The 15392-nt window shown below is 37.6% G+C and overlaps 1 protein-coding gene across 2 annotated transcripts in view; it reads right to left on the bottom strand.

The window, feature by feature from the left end:
* The window catches only part of dscamb (Down syndrome cell adhesion molecule b), a 131275-nt gene that overhangs the window by 48533 nt on the left and 67350 nt on the right, over nt 1-15392 (bottom strand). For both annotated transcript variants that reach the window (XM_023299561.3, XM_023299562.3), the window contains exons 4-5: nt 1067-1213; nt 309-587 (exon numbers count right to left, since the gene is read on the bottom strand). In XM_023299561.3, the coding sequence (XP_023155329.1) occupies nt 309-587; nt 1067-1213 (426 nt within the window). The remainder of the gene's footprint in view (nt 1-308; nt 588-1066; nt 1214-15392) is intronic.

The following is a 15392-nucleotide window of genomic DNA, read 5'->3' as shown; positions in this document are numbered from 1 at the left end:
TTGGCAAATATTGTTGATCACTTCTGTCTCACATAGAGGCATACAGTGTTGTATACACTGGTTTTTCAGAGGTGATGGAAATGTATATGCATCTGTCTGATAGTTGCTTTTGGAAATGTTTTTCAGCCAAGTTCATTGTTTAAATTCGTTGATGCGTAGTGTCCCATTCACCTATATGAAGTCATGCTAGCTGCCTATTCTTCAACACAATCAGAAATGTCAGGGACAGTTAACAAGGACTTTGTGCTGGAGTACAGTAGCTTCTGCTACTATAATACACAAGAGCCCATCCTTATTTAAAGACTTACGTTTGACGTACAGACGCCCCATGACCTCAGCGTTGCCATAACTGTTCCACACTTCACAGACATATGTTCCAGAGTCGCTGGGCTGAGTGCTCTCTATCAGCAACCCTGTGACGGTCTGGCGAAAGCGACTGTCAGGCTCCAAAGGGCTGTTGTCCTTCAGCCAGCGGTATTTGGGCGTAGGGTAGCCTGAAGCTTTACAGGGCAGCTCCACCCGATGATTAATCATCACCTCTCGGTGGTCAAAGCCGTCCAAGATGCCTGGCTCAGCATTGGTGGGGTCTGGAAGGAGCAGAGAATTTAGTGTTAATTAGTGGTGAGCGTTGCCAGGCGCTTGACAGTATAATCCAATATTGATTCTGGGGGTCAACATTCAGTTCTATATACTGTATATTTTGTTATGTGGGAGAGAGGACAGAAACAGACTGTACTCCTATAATTTCAGGAGGGATTTCATTGTTTCCTAATACTAAATCAGAGATATCACCATGATCGGCTCTATTCTATCCATCTCTTTATCACATGCTGACTTCCTTTCATTGAACTATGGCACAATTTATAAAAGAACCTACTGACACTCCAGTGTTTGTTTGCTTGTTATTGCCTGGCCTGGAAAAGTAATGTATAATTCATTGTGTAGAGATGTAGACTAATCAAAAGCATACAACACACAAAATACACATGCCTATTTATAAGTAGCGACGAAGACAAATTTACCATCTTTGCAATTAAATTGATTCCAGTCTTAATGCAGTACTGACCTGACACGATGAGACGTGCACTGTTGCTCTGGCGAGTCTCACCGGTGTAGCGATGGCGTGTGGTGCAGCGATAGTTGTTCAGCCCATCCTCAGGCAGGACGTCCACAATATACAAGGCTCCCGTGGATGTGATGAGATATCTTTGTCCTGAAGCGGATAGGAAGAGCGAGTGGAAATACATGAGAGGCAGCAGTTGTGTGGCTGTTATGTAGAATCAAAACAACATTTACAGTATAAAGAATTCATTCACTCCTGCACAACTGAAGGATTTCTCTCTCCATGGGGCGCTGCCGAAGTTTGAATCTCACAGCACACAAAACCTTTAGAAGTTATGTGTTAATTCTGCATGACTCAACAGAGTTTACTGAAGCAAAATGAAGGAAGAAATCATTTGTCTCATGCATGTAAACAATGGCTACATAATATCTGTTGTTAAGTGGTACTTCTACAGCTAACTACTGTAAAAACCCTTGAACTAATGAAGTAAATTACTGTGGAACACAAACATACAGTGCACAAATTGTGTTGAAAATTCATATCTACATGTAATATGAGTCTTTGACCTTTAACAGCTTTTATTGTGTTGTCTTTGTGCTGCTGCAGCAACCTCACTGGCGCCAATGTCTTGTATAGAAAGCCAATCCCTCTATGGCTGTCACAGCCACTTCTGAAGTACGGTAATATTATGTTAATTCTACAGATCAAACCAGGCTGAGTGGGCTTGTCAACATCCATAAGGAAAGAAACCTTCCTCTCTGCCATCACATGGATGCCCACATTCCCATGGGAGCAGACTGATGTCAAAACTGATTGAAAAAGCAATTTACAGGAGATTGTCTTCTCTGTGCAGTGGTGGGCCTGCTAAGACAGAAGCAGCATAGGATGCCTTTAGGGCCAGAAGAGAAACAGCTACAGGTGTTGACAGAGGTGAGAAGAAAAATATTGTATGCTGGCATCACAGGGTTAAGATACTGTTGCACACATTAGAGTTTTTAGGCATATTTTAAAGAGTTATCATCTATTTAGCAACTCTCCTTTCTGATGTGCACCGCGTGTAAATATAAAATACAAAGTGAAAACATAAAGAAAAACCCCACATTTTAAAATCACACCACAACCATTTAGACAGTTTTTGTTCGCTAGTCAAGCATCAGCCGTATTCTGAGTAAGTTTGTTCAATAGAATTGAATCCCATAACCTACCAGCGGATTTGAAAGGCATGTTATCTTCTTAAAAACACCAAAATTTCACCATTTTGTAAAAACTACAGCAATCATCAAATCTGAACTTTCCCATGTTCTAGTGAAAATTTTCCAGATATAGCCTAAAATGCTGATATAAGTGTGTCATTCAAAAAGCTTTGAAAAACAAAGCCTTTTCAGCAACCAGGTTCTGCCTGTCATATGACAAAAATTCAGGGACTTTTGGTTGAACTTTCTATTGGGCTAAACTGAAGGTTGTGTTTACACAAAGCAGATAGGAAATGAGTATGGTACAAATAAAAAATAAATGCAAAGAGCAAAATATCTCTATAATATATAGAGAGAATTTTGGTTAAATAAAAAGAAGTTCAATTTAGATTCTTTATGACTGTTGGAATTATAACTGTCATACTGCACAAATGTGCCCACAGTGACTAAGATGTGACAGGAGCAAAAAACATCCACAAATATATTAATAACGTAATTAGACAGTTGACAACTAAATGTGGGGAACAAAGAGGTGATCTATCAGAAGAGACATCAAACACAGATAGTTTCCCAAAATCAACAGTTGGGTTAATACTAAAAAGCAGATCTGCACGACAAAACTGGAAAATACGTAACAGACGGGTAGACTGAGGAGAATGTTTGTTGTAGATGAGCAGAAAGTTCTTGCCTCGTAAAGAAAAAACTCTGAAGAAGAGTTCATGACCAGAATGTCAGAGGATTGTCCACAAGATACAAACCCTGCTAAGCTTCAAAAACACATCCAAAAAAGAGACATGAGGGGTGGTGGAGCAAAGTTGCATTGACTGATGAAGCACAAATCAACCTCTACCAAAATGACAGAAAAAGAAAAGTGTGGAGAGGAAAAAAGAAGCAGTTGATGACCCAAAGCTGCCAGTTCTGTCAGACATGGCCTGTTCATGTGCTGTATGGCTGACAACTGAACAGGCACACTGGCATTTATGGCTGATTTTATTTCAGGCTGAATTCACTGAAGCACTTCATTTTGCTTGCTTTAAATTGCCTGCTTGTTGAGCCAAATAGATGTCAACAACAAGGCTTGGAAGTGCAGATTTATAGATAGAGAGAGTTTGTAAAGCCACGTGTTTCATGACTAATTATTTCCTGGAAATCTTTGTCTTCCTTTATGTCATTTTACAGACACTGAACATCACATGCTCACATGAAAAACTGAACCACAAATTGATTAAACTTAAAGTAAAATTGAGGCTTTGTGTTTACTGTGATGGAAAAGCAAATGCGGCCCCTTAATATATGTGGAAGTTGTTTTTCACACTGTACAAGAATGAATGGCAGCAAATGGTTTGTTAGGAAAGTCCAAAAATTAAATTGCACATCCAATTACCGTGACTGCGAGCAGACACCCGCGTGAAGATTATTAAAAGGAAGAGAAACCTTCAGTCATCCCAACTGTTAGAGTGCTGCGCGATTCTGATTGAGGTTTTATTGTCTGAGAGCTTTTGACTGCTTAGATTTGCAAAATATTCTCTCTCCATATTTGATTTTGATTGCACCCCATGTCTGAAGGCAGTCATATCAGCAATTTATCCAAAAGTAGAGCAAACTGTGTGGGGCTGTGTGGGAGCAGCTAAAGCAGATTAGAAATGGGTAATTCATTTAAGTTGAACAAGGGAAGCTGTGGGTTTTCGTGTGTAAAACGGAGAGTTAACATGTATGATGTATTTTAGAAATCTACAATAAAAGGCGAGAGCAAGCCAGACAAAAGCAATAATTAGCACAGCTTTCTGAAATGATGAATTTTAATATTTATTATTGTGCTTTTGGTCAAAAGGGCCTTCCAAATAGACATTTCAGAATCCCATAAAAAATGCATGGGCCAGTAGGTGCACGGGATTTTTCTTTTCTGTGTGGGTTAACAAATTAGATGCAACCTCCCTTAGGTCACGTAACATCATCCCCTATAGATCAGAGAGAAAACAACTGTATGTCACACCATAATTGCAGCCTTTCTCCTACATTTCATGTTGCTCGGCTGCAGCGCCGTGTTGAGTTACAGTGTAACCAGACAGAACTGTTTAATAACACCACAGTCCAAACCAATTAGCTGTAAGAAAAAAAATTAATGAGAAATAACCTAAATGTAATATCAAATTATACACTAATGTTAACATCAAACCCCTACTTGTTTTAATATTCCACTGGAGACTAATATGAATGAAAGAAGCAAAGCATGCTTAATATGCTTGCATTTTATGTGCATTTTTGATGTTTATACAGGCAAAGAAAAGTCAACCTTGTGGGGTTAGGCAAACCAGGGGATACAGAGAGAGGCGGGAGAAGCAAAACAAAACTGCATAGCTATTGTAAGCATTGACCTAGATAGAACCGACAACAGATTCCACGGATTTGATGTCCTGAAGGGGTTTCACGGGTTTACATACAGGGCTGTTAGATGGGCAACTAGCAAGTGGAATCTATAAAGAGAAGGAGGGAGGGTTGAGACTCTGTATGCGTGTGTGTGTGTGTGTGTGTGTGCGTGTGTGTGTGCGTGTGTGTGTGTGGAGATGCCGGCAGCCATGCATGCATGCCACTATGCAAGACGATTGGTGAGAGGAAATCTTCTCACAGGTCGAGGAGGCCAGATACAAAATAAACAACAACCAAAGAAGAATTTCATCCTTGCTTTTGCTGTTTATCTACATTTTTACTGCTTTTCTGCACATCCGTATACATAAATGCTTCGTTTAATTGTGAATACTAAACACTTCTTGTTGCGGATTGCATATGACGCACAAAACGCTTGAAAAAGACCAATAAATAACAGCATGTCTGGAAAAGGTGAAAACCTTGAGAACTATACAATACCATGCAGCAGCAAAAACAAAATTCAGACATCTCCTCCAAAGCTGTCCACTCCACACACTGCCTCTTTCCCTTTTTTCTCTCCTCCCTTCTGGCTTCTCCATTTTGATTCTGTACTGGTCCTCTGAAATCTCACTGTGGAATCCATCTTGAGTGAGACAAAATGGTATTTCACTCCAGCCGCTGTGAGCTGCTGCAATTTTCTCTTCAAGCACCTCTATGCTCCTGCAATGCCTTTTAAGACGTCAGAGCTCAGTTATTGTGTTATGACAGAATGAAGTGCAGGCAAAGGGGACGCTACAGTAGGGAGGGAATTCAAAATGAGAGCCATTGTATTGAATTATATTGTATTGTATTTCTCCTCTGCAACCTGCTCCTCTTTAATTCCTCTGCTTTGTCTTTAACTCGCTCACTGCATCAGCTTTATGGAGTAATTTCTGTTCACAATGCCAGTAAGAAATTCAGCACAGCGTCTTTTAAACTCTAAAACATAAAAATTGTAAACTTGTATTGTAGCACGGTAGAGTATATAAACTGCTATGGATTAATTAAGGCTGTAATTGAGGCCTCGGTTCCCAGATGCAGTAAAAATCCTGCAGACAGACATTTCTGTGTTATTGTCAGAAAGTGAAGTCCTTCTCTCCACTCATTCACAGGCACTGCTACTGTAAAGTGAAAAAGTGCTCCACTCCACCAGACACACTTTATCTAATCATCCCCACTTTGCCAGAGACAGAATCTAATACGAACAGCGGGCTCTCACTCTCAGCAGGCTAAATAAGCCTCGACGTACAGATGAACTAGTGTCACAGCATCCTCACTGCCAACAGACGCTCTGAAGTCGCTGTGATTTAAATGAGCGCCAAGCCGGTCAGATCTTAGCTGACAATTTGCATTTCAGTAACTAGGCTGAATTTGTGTGAAGTCTCAGCATTTTGTACCAATTGGACACGCAATTAGGATCTGTAGTCCAGTGTCTAGTCCAATAATAATAACATAATCATTTCAATTTTTAGCATCTGAAGCTGAATTAAAAGACAATCTTGTGGGACACGAACATAAACTACAGTTATATAAAAGAAACTTGCTCCCAGCCTTGTAATAAAATGTTGCACTGAAAGGAACACTGATTTCTCACTAAGTATCTGACACTGTTCAGTTTGAATGTAAAAGGTTAAGTAAAAATATTTAGTACAGGTTTTTCTATAAAGTCTGGGTTGGTGAGTCAGTGTTATTATTGTTTAAAGAGGAAGGTGGGACAGGCTCTCAGTAAACTGTGAGTCAGACACAGTGAGGAGGGACCCAGTTCTAGTCAGGTCAGCAGAGACAGAGAGATGATAAATGGGCTTATGAATGTTCTAGGTCTTTGTGGTACCTTCTCTGGCCCACTTCAATTCTCCTGTGTGTCACTTCAGACATTCAATTAAAATTAAAAACAGACAGGTGTCTGTTGCAGGCCAGCTCTCAACACTGCTTCTGTTGAAATTCAATTCAGCAGTGATGGGCCCGAACAAAACAACACCACCATTTACTTTTTTCTCACTGCAGAGATGGTGATGCAATTCTATCCTACTACAAAAAACATGAGAGGCGATGCACTGCATTGACTCCTGTGGTGGTGAAGAGTGAATGCTGTGTTCTCAGACTAATTTCTGCCTGCACAGAGTTGGGGGTACGCTGCATCGTGAAACAGGTCGCAGGGGGCCAGACGTCGGATCACAGCTTTAATCTGAGCTGATTGAGGTCAGATCGCAGGACTGAACTTTCCACCGCAGAGTTCCTCAGGGCTGCATTGCTACATGAAGAGAAACTGAAATCAGCACTACGACTGTTCTGCAGATGAAGCCAGGAAATATTTACTGTTAGTTTACTTCTCTGTCTTTTTACATTACCATATTTAAGAGCCATCAATGACAACTCTACTGTGCTGAAGAAGGCTGTCACACTGACCTGAACTAAAGCCCCAATAAATCTGATTAAAAAAAAAGAAAAGAAAATGAATACTGCCTTCATATCCTAACTATGGCACAATGTATCTGGACATATAGTGACTACCCACTACCCAGTGGGCTTTTCTATTGTGAAGGGTATCAGAAAGTAAATTACAGCGTAGGTCACTAGAGGTGTGATAAAGAAGCATAATCTGGTAGATCAAGGGAAGTGCAGTGAATTAAGGGAATTAGGACTCTGGAGGAACAGTGTGTAATGAGATGTTTTCTGTACTTCATACTGCTTAGCTAAAGTCTACTAAAAAATTAGTGTTTTCTTCACATCTAACCTGATGCATTCTGTTTGAATGTGTCGTGGCCCTTTTGTCCAGACATTGTGATTTGTTTCGGCTGGTGAGAAAGCTGACACCTGAAGTACAGATGGTTTGAAAATATGTTTGGTTTTAAGTCATCCAAAAGCAAATGGAAAAAAGCAGCATTTTGCAATTGTTATTCGGTGATTTTAACAAGAATTCAAAAGCTGAACTACTAATAAAGCTGTCTGCTGTTTGTTAACTGTTCAAAAAGCGATCGTCATAGGTCATGTTAATATTAATGTTACCATGGTAACAGGTGTGGCAGTCAGTACGTGAGCGTTGCTTATCATTTTTTATAGGAGGATCAATTTGCAGCCCACAATTAGAACCTACTAATAATGCTTGCAGTCATTTATTTATTCATGACCGCATCCTGCTATCAGAGAAGATAAATAAACAAATGGGAAGAATTAAAGTGTAGACTGATTAATGACCAATGTCATTACAGTACACTGACTTGGCTAATTTGTTTAAAAAAAAAAAAAAAAAAAAAGTCAATGTAAATATCCACCAAACCAATCAGATCATCATGTCTGTTCGCTAATAAAAGATTTAAAAATCTGTCAGAAAAATAATGATAACATCTGCTGCAATTGAAACCGTATGCTTTCAGTAAGTCTTTCAAGCTTCAAATGAAATTACAGCCAAAAAACTTAAGGTTAAGTGGACTATTTCTTGAATAGAAGGAGCAATCATCTTGAATCTCTTCTTATCTCATATGTGCTGCTAACTGAGAAATAACTATCATACATCCCCCTATAAACAGCAAGTAGGAGTTTTGACTCTTGGTATATATATGTATCAAACTAACATGACATAATAGTTAGTTTGCGATAGATGTACTAACAGATTTTGGTACCTTTGGACAGTCAGATGAGCTGATTCCTCGTTTCGTCTTTGTGCTAAGCTAAGCTAACTGGCTGCTGGGGGTAGCCTTATATTAAAAGGAGATCTATGAGAGTGGAATAGATTCACTCATCTAACTCCCCACCAGCTAGAGAGCAAACAACAATATTCTTCCAAATGTTACTCTGTTAAAAATATGCTGTAAAACGCTGTATTTCAGCCACAGATATTTCAGAGACATCTCTATATGTGGGAATGAGCCCTAATTCCTGGTCACAAATAGAAGCACTGTGTAACTTAAAGGAGCAATCTGAAGAGCTAAAATGTAGCACTAGGAAATAAAATGTATTGTCAAGCAATGCAGCAAGTCAGGCCTTTGGAGATTTTTGAACAAAAAGACCAACAAAGACTGTTTTGCATGGCTGATCTGTTGGAGACTCTCTGGATCTTAAGCAAATGTAGTCTGATGCACTTAATCCCAAACATGCATATATGGCTAGTTTGAATGTCTGCCCCATCGCCAGATTTGTTTGTGCGTCATGCCGAACACTGGGAGTTTTCTAGCAGTTTTCTATGTTTAAAAATTCAAGCCATTTCGATCCATTTAATGTGAAAAACTATAAAAAATGGAATTTGAATGCCATTCTCAGTGAAAATAATCATGGCTATGCAGTAGATTTGTAAAAAGAAAAAGAAATCTTCCTCATATAGACTAAACAATAAAATATTTTTACAGTGCCATCATCTGGACAATCTGTTTTATTTTTTATGGGTCTGACTGAAACATTGTTCGAAAAAAACAAAAAAAACTGTTTAGTGATAGCAAGAAGAAAAACCCAAAACAATGCAGATATCTTCGGGCAAAAAGAAAACCCAGATTAACTTGCAAATACTTAAAATCAGGACAAATCATCAGCACCTGTACAAGTCACCTATAAAAATCTCTTTCTTTTGCCGCACCTGCAGCGTGAATAGATTTTAGGAAGACAAGTAAATGACAGAGCTGCCATTGAAGCCTCAGTGAAGAAGGCATCCTTGATTCAGTGAAAGTTTTGGCATCAGAGCTGGAATGCTAAGAGACTCTCTGTCTCTTCTTCAGCCTCAAAAATCTCTGTGTTCCTGTTTGGCTCATTCTACTTCCTCTCTTGCTTCTTCACTGGTGCTTGGTCTCTCTCTTTCTCCTCTCTCTGTCTCTCCCTCTGTGTCCTGAATGCTAAAACAGTGGCTGGCTGTGTCAGAACACCGCAATGAAATCCTGCAGTCTCAAACGCCCACATCGAGTAAACACCTTCCTTTACCAAGATACTGACCCCAAAATAAGGACGCACAATATATTGGTGGCTTACAGATGACTGGCCAATTAGCAATAAACTTCAAATATTATTTTCGCCCCAATGATGGAATTTCAACTCATTTATGTCTGATGATGCAGAGTGCGTTGCAGATGTAGAAATGTCCTTTTAAACCTGATTTTGAGTGGTGATTTTCAATTTTCTGCTCACATTCACAGAGCAGATGACAGAAGAAAGAAAGAATGAAACAAACTTTAAATTATATCTTACTTGCATTGACACCGACAGTGTTCATTATCCTTGTAAAGTGCAGCTAATTCTCTCAGTAAGATAGACAGTCGAAGCAATTTATCTAACACCTGTTGAACAAGCAGAACGCGAACATAATTGTGACGTCTATGGGCGTTCCAAGAAGCTCATAAAGCGTCTGTATTCATATTATTAAGGATGCTGAAGGTAGTCTAAGCAGAGGTGTTAAAAAATACATATTTATTACAAATAAACATTTATTTCTCCTCTTCATGTCTGAATTTGTCTAATTGATATTCGTGTATCGGTAACAGATAATTACAAAACATCATTTAATGCCACCACTGAAATATGATCCGGTAAAATAACAAATAAATGCCATCTAGCTAGATATTTTTCTACATTTCTAAATAGGAAGCAGTTGCAGAAAAGGCAGACAGAGTGAAATGTGGTGACTGGTAGTGTTATACCACCACTGTTTTGAATTAAACATGGATTTTCATTTATCATAAATAATTTGTGCATTATAATTCATGCAAAAAATGTCCAACTGCCATGAGATGAACTATTCATATTTAATAAACAACTGAACAAGTGAAAGATGTCATTTTAATAAATCATGGCCCCTGTCCCCGACTCCCGTGTCAGAGTATGCATCTGGTAGTGGTCAGATTGATTCTGTATAGTGTCTGTATTTGTTCTGATAGCAATATCAAAACAAAGAACAGATATAGCGGAGTGTGATCATGTACAATGAACAAATATATCAAATATGTATGTTATTATAGATAACAAGACAAAGAACTCAAAAAAAATCACTGTATTAAAAGTTGAATTAACATATTTGTGGAAACTAAATCTTGGCTAAGCAATGAAAACTGTTATTTAACCCTCTAAACCCCCAAATCTGCTGGGGGTAGAGAGGCATTCTATCCTTAAAAAGAATAAAATAAAGAAACGCCAAATTTCTATCATTTATCAGAGGGAAAACTAACTGCAGGTGTCATAATTCAGATTCTCTAAGATTAAAATTATGACAATTTGTCAAATTAACTTTATTCTACATGACTATATATATATGTGTGTGTATATATATATATATATATATATATATGACCTCAGGTCAGTTTTAATCTTTATATTTAATTTTGTATTGATCTGATCTCAGGTCAGTTTTAATCTTTATAATTAACTTCATATTGGTCTGATCTCAGGTCAGTTTTAAACATTATATTCAACTCAATATTGATCTGATCTCAGGTCAGTTTTAATCTCTGTATTTACTTTTAGACTGATCTGATCTCAGATCAGTTTTAATCTTTATATTTAATTTCATATTGATCTGATCTCAGGTCAGTTTTAATCTCTATATTTAATTTTATATTGATCTGATCTCAGGTCAGTTTTAATCTTTTAATCTTTATATTTAACTTTATATTGATCTGATCTCAGGTCAGTTTTAAATATTATATATAACTTTATATTGATCTGATCTCAGGTCAGTTTTAATCTTTATATTTAACTTTATATTGATCTGATCTCAGGTCAGTTTTAATCTCTATATCTAATTTTATACTAATCTGATCTGAGGTCAGTTTTAATCTTTATATTTAACTTCATATTGATCAGATCTAAGGTCAGTTGTAATCTCTATATTTAATTTTATATTGATCTGATCTCAGGTCAGTTTTAATCTCTATATCTAATTTTATACTGATCTGATCTCAGGTCAGTTTTAATCTTTATATGTAACTTCATATTGATCTGATCTCAGGTCAGTGTTAAATATTATATATGACTTGATATTGATCTGATCTCAGGTCAGTTTTAATCTCTATATCTAATTTTATACTGATCTGATCTCAGGTCAGTTTTAAATATTATATATGACTTGATATTGATCTGATCTCAGGTCAGTTTTAATCTCTATATCTAATTTTATACTGATCTGATCTCAGGTCAGTTTTAAATATTATATATAACTTTATATTGATCTGATCTCAGGTCAGTTTTAATCTCTATATTTAATTTTATATTGATCTGATCTCAGGTCAGTTTTAATCTTCATATTTAATTTTATATTAATCTGATCTCAGGTCAGTTTTAATCTCTGTATTTAATTTTATATTGATCTGATCTCAGGTCAGTTTTAATCTTTATATTTAACTTCATATTAATCTGATCTCAGGTCAGTTTGAAACTTTATATTTAACTTTATATTGATCTGATTTCTGACTTTTAAAACATTGCGCATGTTGACTGCAAGGATTTTTTTGGGTTGTTTTTTATTATTTATGTCATTGAACTGTGTCACACTGAATGAAGATGTTTTGAGTTTTCTGTACTTCAAGACATGGTTGTGCTGTTTTCATAGAAGTGCAGGACTTCATATTGCAGTGACAAAGGAGCCCACAGTGAATAAAAATGTCACAGGAGCAACAATGCCCGAGAAATTGATTGGGGTTCAAATGGTTGATTGGTAGATATTTCTGCAAAAACTGTATTATAATTTGAAGCCAGCATTTCATTAGTTCTGTAAATATTCTCCACGCATTTAAAAAGGCTTGTCAAATGGGGGAATGACTCATCCTTGGACAGTCTGGCAATGCACGTAACCAATAACAACATTACGTTCAACATCCAAAGCCATCGATTGCTTAGCAGTCCTCCATCGTTCCAGGGATATGAAACAAGACTAAGTTACAATGATGGAGCTAAAGCAAGAGCAACACACTGCATCTAAGTGAAGAGAATCTTTATGTTTCAACAGGAGAGCACCTTTGTACAAGACTGCGTGGAGAGAGGATTAATTTTACATTAACGTATAGTAGTCTGCTGAGCTAGGCTGCGGGCATGCACTCGCGCGCGCGCGCGCACGCACACACACACACACACACACACACACACACACACACACACACACACACACACACACACACACACACACACACACACACACACACACACCACAAAAACTGCTGAAAAAGAGAGTCAGGTCTCCAAGGTTAAAGAGTCTGGGGGGTGCTGATGTCTTTGATGAGGTTAGCAATCCAGTAATCTCTGCTGAAATCCAGAGCCATTAAACAGCATGTTGATAAGCAGGTCTGTGCATTGAAGAATGTCAGGACAGCAGCATCAAAATAGCAACACAAGTTAATGTGTGTTTTTTTTTTTCAGCAAGGCAGGAGGATAGACATGATGTTTTAAGGTCATAGAGACAATATTAGGTAGTAAAAAAGCAGGTACAATGTGCTTCAGTTTGCTTTCACATGTTGTCTTCTCAAATTTTATGCGTTAAACCCTGGTGGTGAGGTTTTCATTTGTTATTATTGATGTTTAAACCAGTTATGTAACCAATCTCCTAACAAGTTTAGTAAGCAAGCAAGAAGAAGAAGAGAAATTAGAAACGGACACCAAAGCAAGCAACAGGTAGCTACAAATAACGCCACGCCATCTCTCACAGCTTCAGACACTGGTGGACTCCTTCTTGTACTGCACAGTCCTTCACATTGCTGGTTTCAGAAAGATTAAAAAAATGGCATTTAAAGCCATGAGACAGAATCCATCACTCAAATGTGAGCTATTAAAATAACATCCAAATGCCATCCAGCTAGGCATCTAATGTTTCTTTGCTTTATTTTTTCAGAAGTATTTTCAAAGACGACACAGTTATGATAAAGGCCTACAAAGTAAAATGAACTGATAGCTAGCTGTATCACCAATGTTTTGAATTTAAAAATAAGATTTTCATTTACCATAAAATAGCAGTAGGTGAGTCCATAATTCTGGATCCAGCATTCAAATGTTATCTGTTTAAATAAGATAACATTTCAGGTAGATATTTAAGTGTTTGGACATATCTCTCCTCTTTTGACAATCAGATTCCACCAAGAGCACTTCATTAAAACTATAAAACAGCTTTAACCATATTTAGCTCACTTTTAAAGCCATTAGCGTAATTACAATTCAGTAGGACAAAAATTCTTAAAGGTATTTATTTACTGCCATAACTTGTTGAAAACATCATAGGTGGTGAATTAAGGTGAATATTTACTAAACATCAAGTCTCGTTTTTCCAATTTTCATTTTGAATTAATTCTGCATGTTGCAACCCGCTATCTCTACAATGTACAATGTAAAACTGTCGGTTTTAGGGTCCATTGCATTTTTTGTTTCAAATTTTTTGCTATTGCCTGTTTAGCATGTTCACAGATATGCAGTAAAATCAGTTGTGAAAAGTTGGGGACACACAGAGATGTAGTTGCAGAGACATGTTTTTACGTACAAAAGAAAAATCTCAATCTGTATCTCCCTGCTGCTGTGCTTTGACTCTTTCATTTTACTGTGCAGATATTTCCACACCCAAACGGCCAGCAGACTAATCTAATCATTTGCTTAGTGTTACTACATTACAGCGTACTGTTGTTAAAAAAAAACAAAACATCTCTCTAAGCCACAACAGGAGAAACCATCAACTGTTGCACTCTATGTTTGACTCTATGTCTGGGAAATTATACTCACAGATGGATAGTAAAATGAGTAATTAAATCTAGCCTTCTATTTCCACCATACTGGGGAGGGGATGCCGGCTTTGGGCTGCTTGGTTGCGTGCATGCATACGTAAGCGTGTGTGCGTGTGTGCGTGTGTGTGTGCATGCAACATGTGTAGCCGTCTGCCATCATAACCTAATTATTGCAGCAGCTTAACAACAGCAATTAGCACATTTCCATCAGACGACACTAATTTGTGAATTCCATTCCAGCGCCATTCAGGACCAACACACTGAGAGAGAGAGGGACTTAATTCACTGTTCAGCTACTGGCAATGCTAAATCCATATCTATAGAGCTGTGAAAATTGCTTATGGTAATTGCAGTTATTGTAAAACTAGGCTGACGCTTTAATGAAATTTCAAATTTTAATCATTTGTTTTTTGTATAGTCCACATTTACTGACTTCTCCCCCGAGGGACCCCATGTTTCCTCTTCTGACTTCCAAATAAAATGCCTCTCCCCAACAGCTCCCTAAGAAAAATGAAATTGTTCTATCAAACAACAATTTCCTCTCACTCTGGGGGGATTGGAGAATCCCATTTTGGCAATATTCATACCCCAATGTGTACAGATTTCTGGTTCTATATATTCTCATTGTAGATCTTTAGGAAATGTATAATGGCTCTGATGATTTATAATTAACAGCTAACTTACAAATGTCCGATACAGAACATGAGCAGTAATTGCCAAAAACAAGCTGCAGGCACAATACTGACAAATTATCACCTTTCAAGTCAGTGTGGTGAATGTTTTAGCAAACAGCTGCTTATTTACACATCCAATATTTACAGAGAATCATTAACGTTTATCTGAAATTATATTACAGGTCACATTGCAACATATTTACTCTGAGAATGAATCCAGGCCATCAGCCTGGATTCATCACTCAACACTGATCAACAATAAAAAATAACATTTTGGGACATATTTCTCCTATTGTGACCCTCAGATACTACCAAGAATACATTAAAACCACAAGGTAGCTTTGACAGTATTTTGCTCTCATTTAAGGCCTGGGGTCACACTAAT

Source organism: Amphiprion ocellaris, chromosome 7, assembly GCF_022539595.1.
Source record: "Amphiprion ocellaris isolate individual 3 ecotype Okinawa chromosome 7, ASM2253959v1, whole genome shotgun sequence".
In the NCBI taxonomy this organism is placed as follows: domain Eukaryota; kingdom Metazoa; phylum Chordata; class Actinopteri; family Pomacentridae; genus Amphiprion; species Amphiprion ocellaris.
This window is presented reverse-complemented; position numbering and strand designations above follow the sequence as displayed.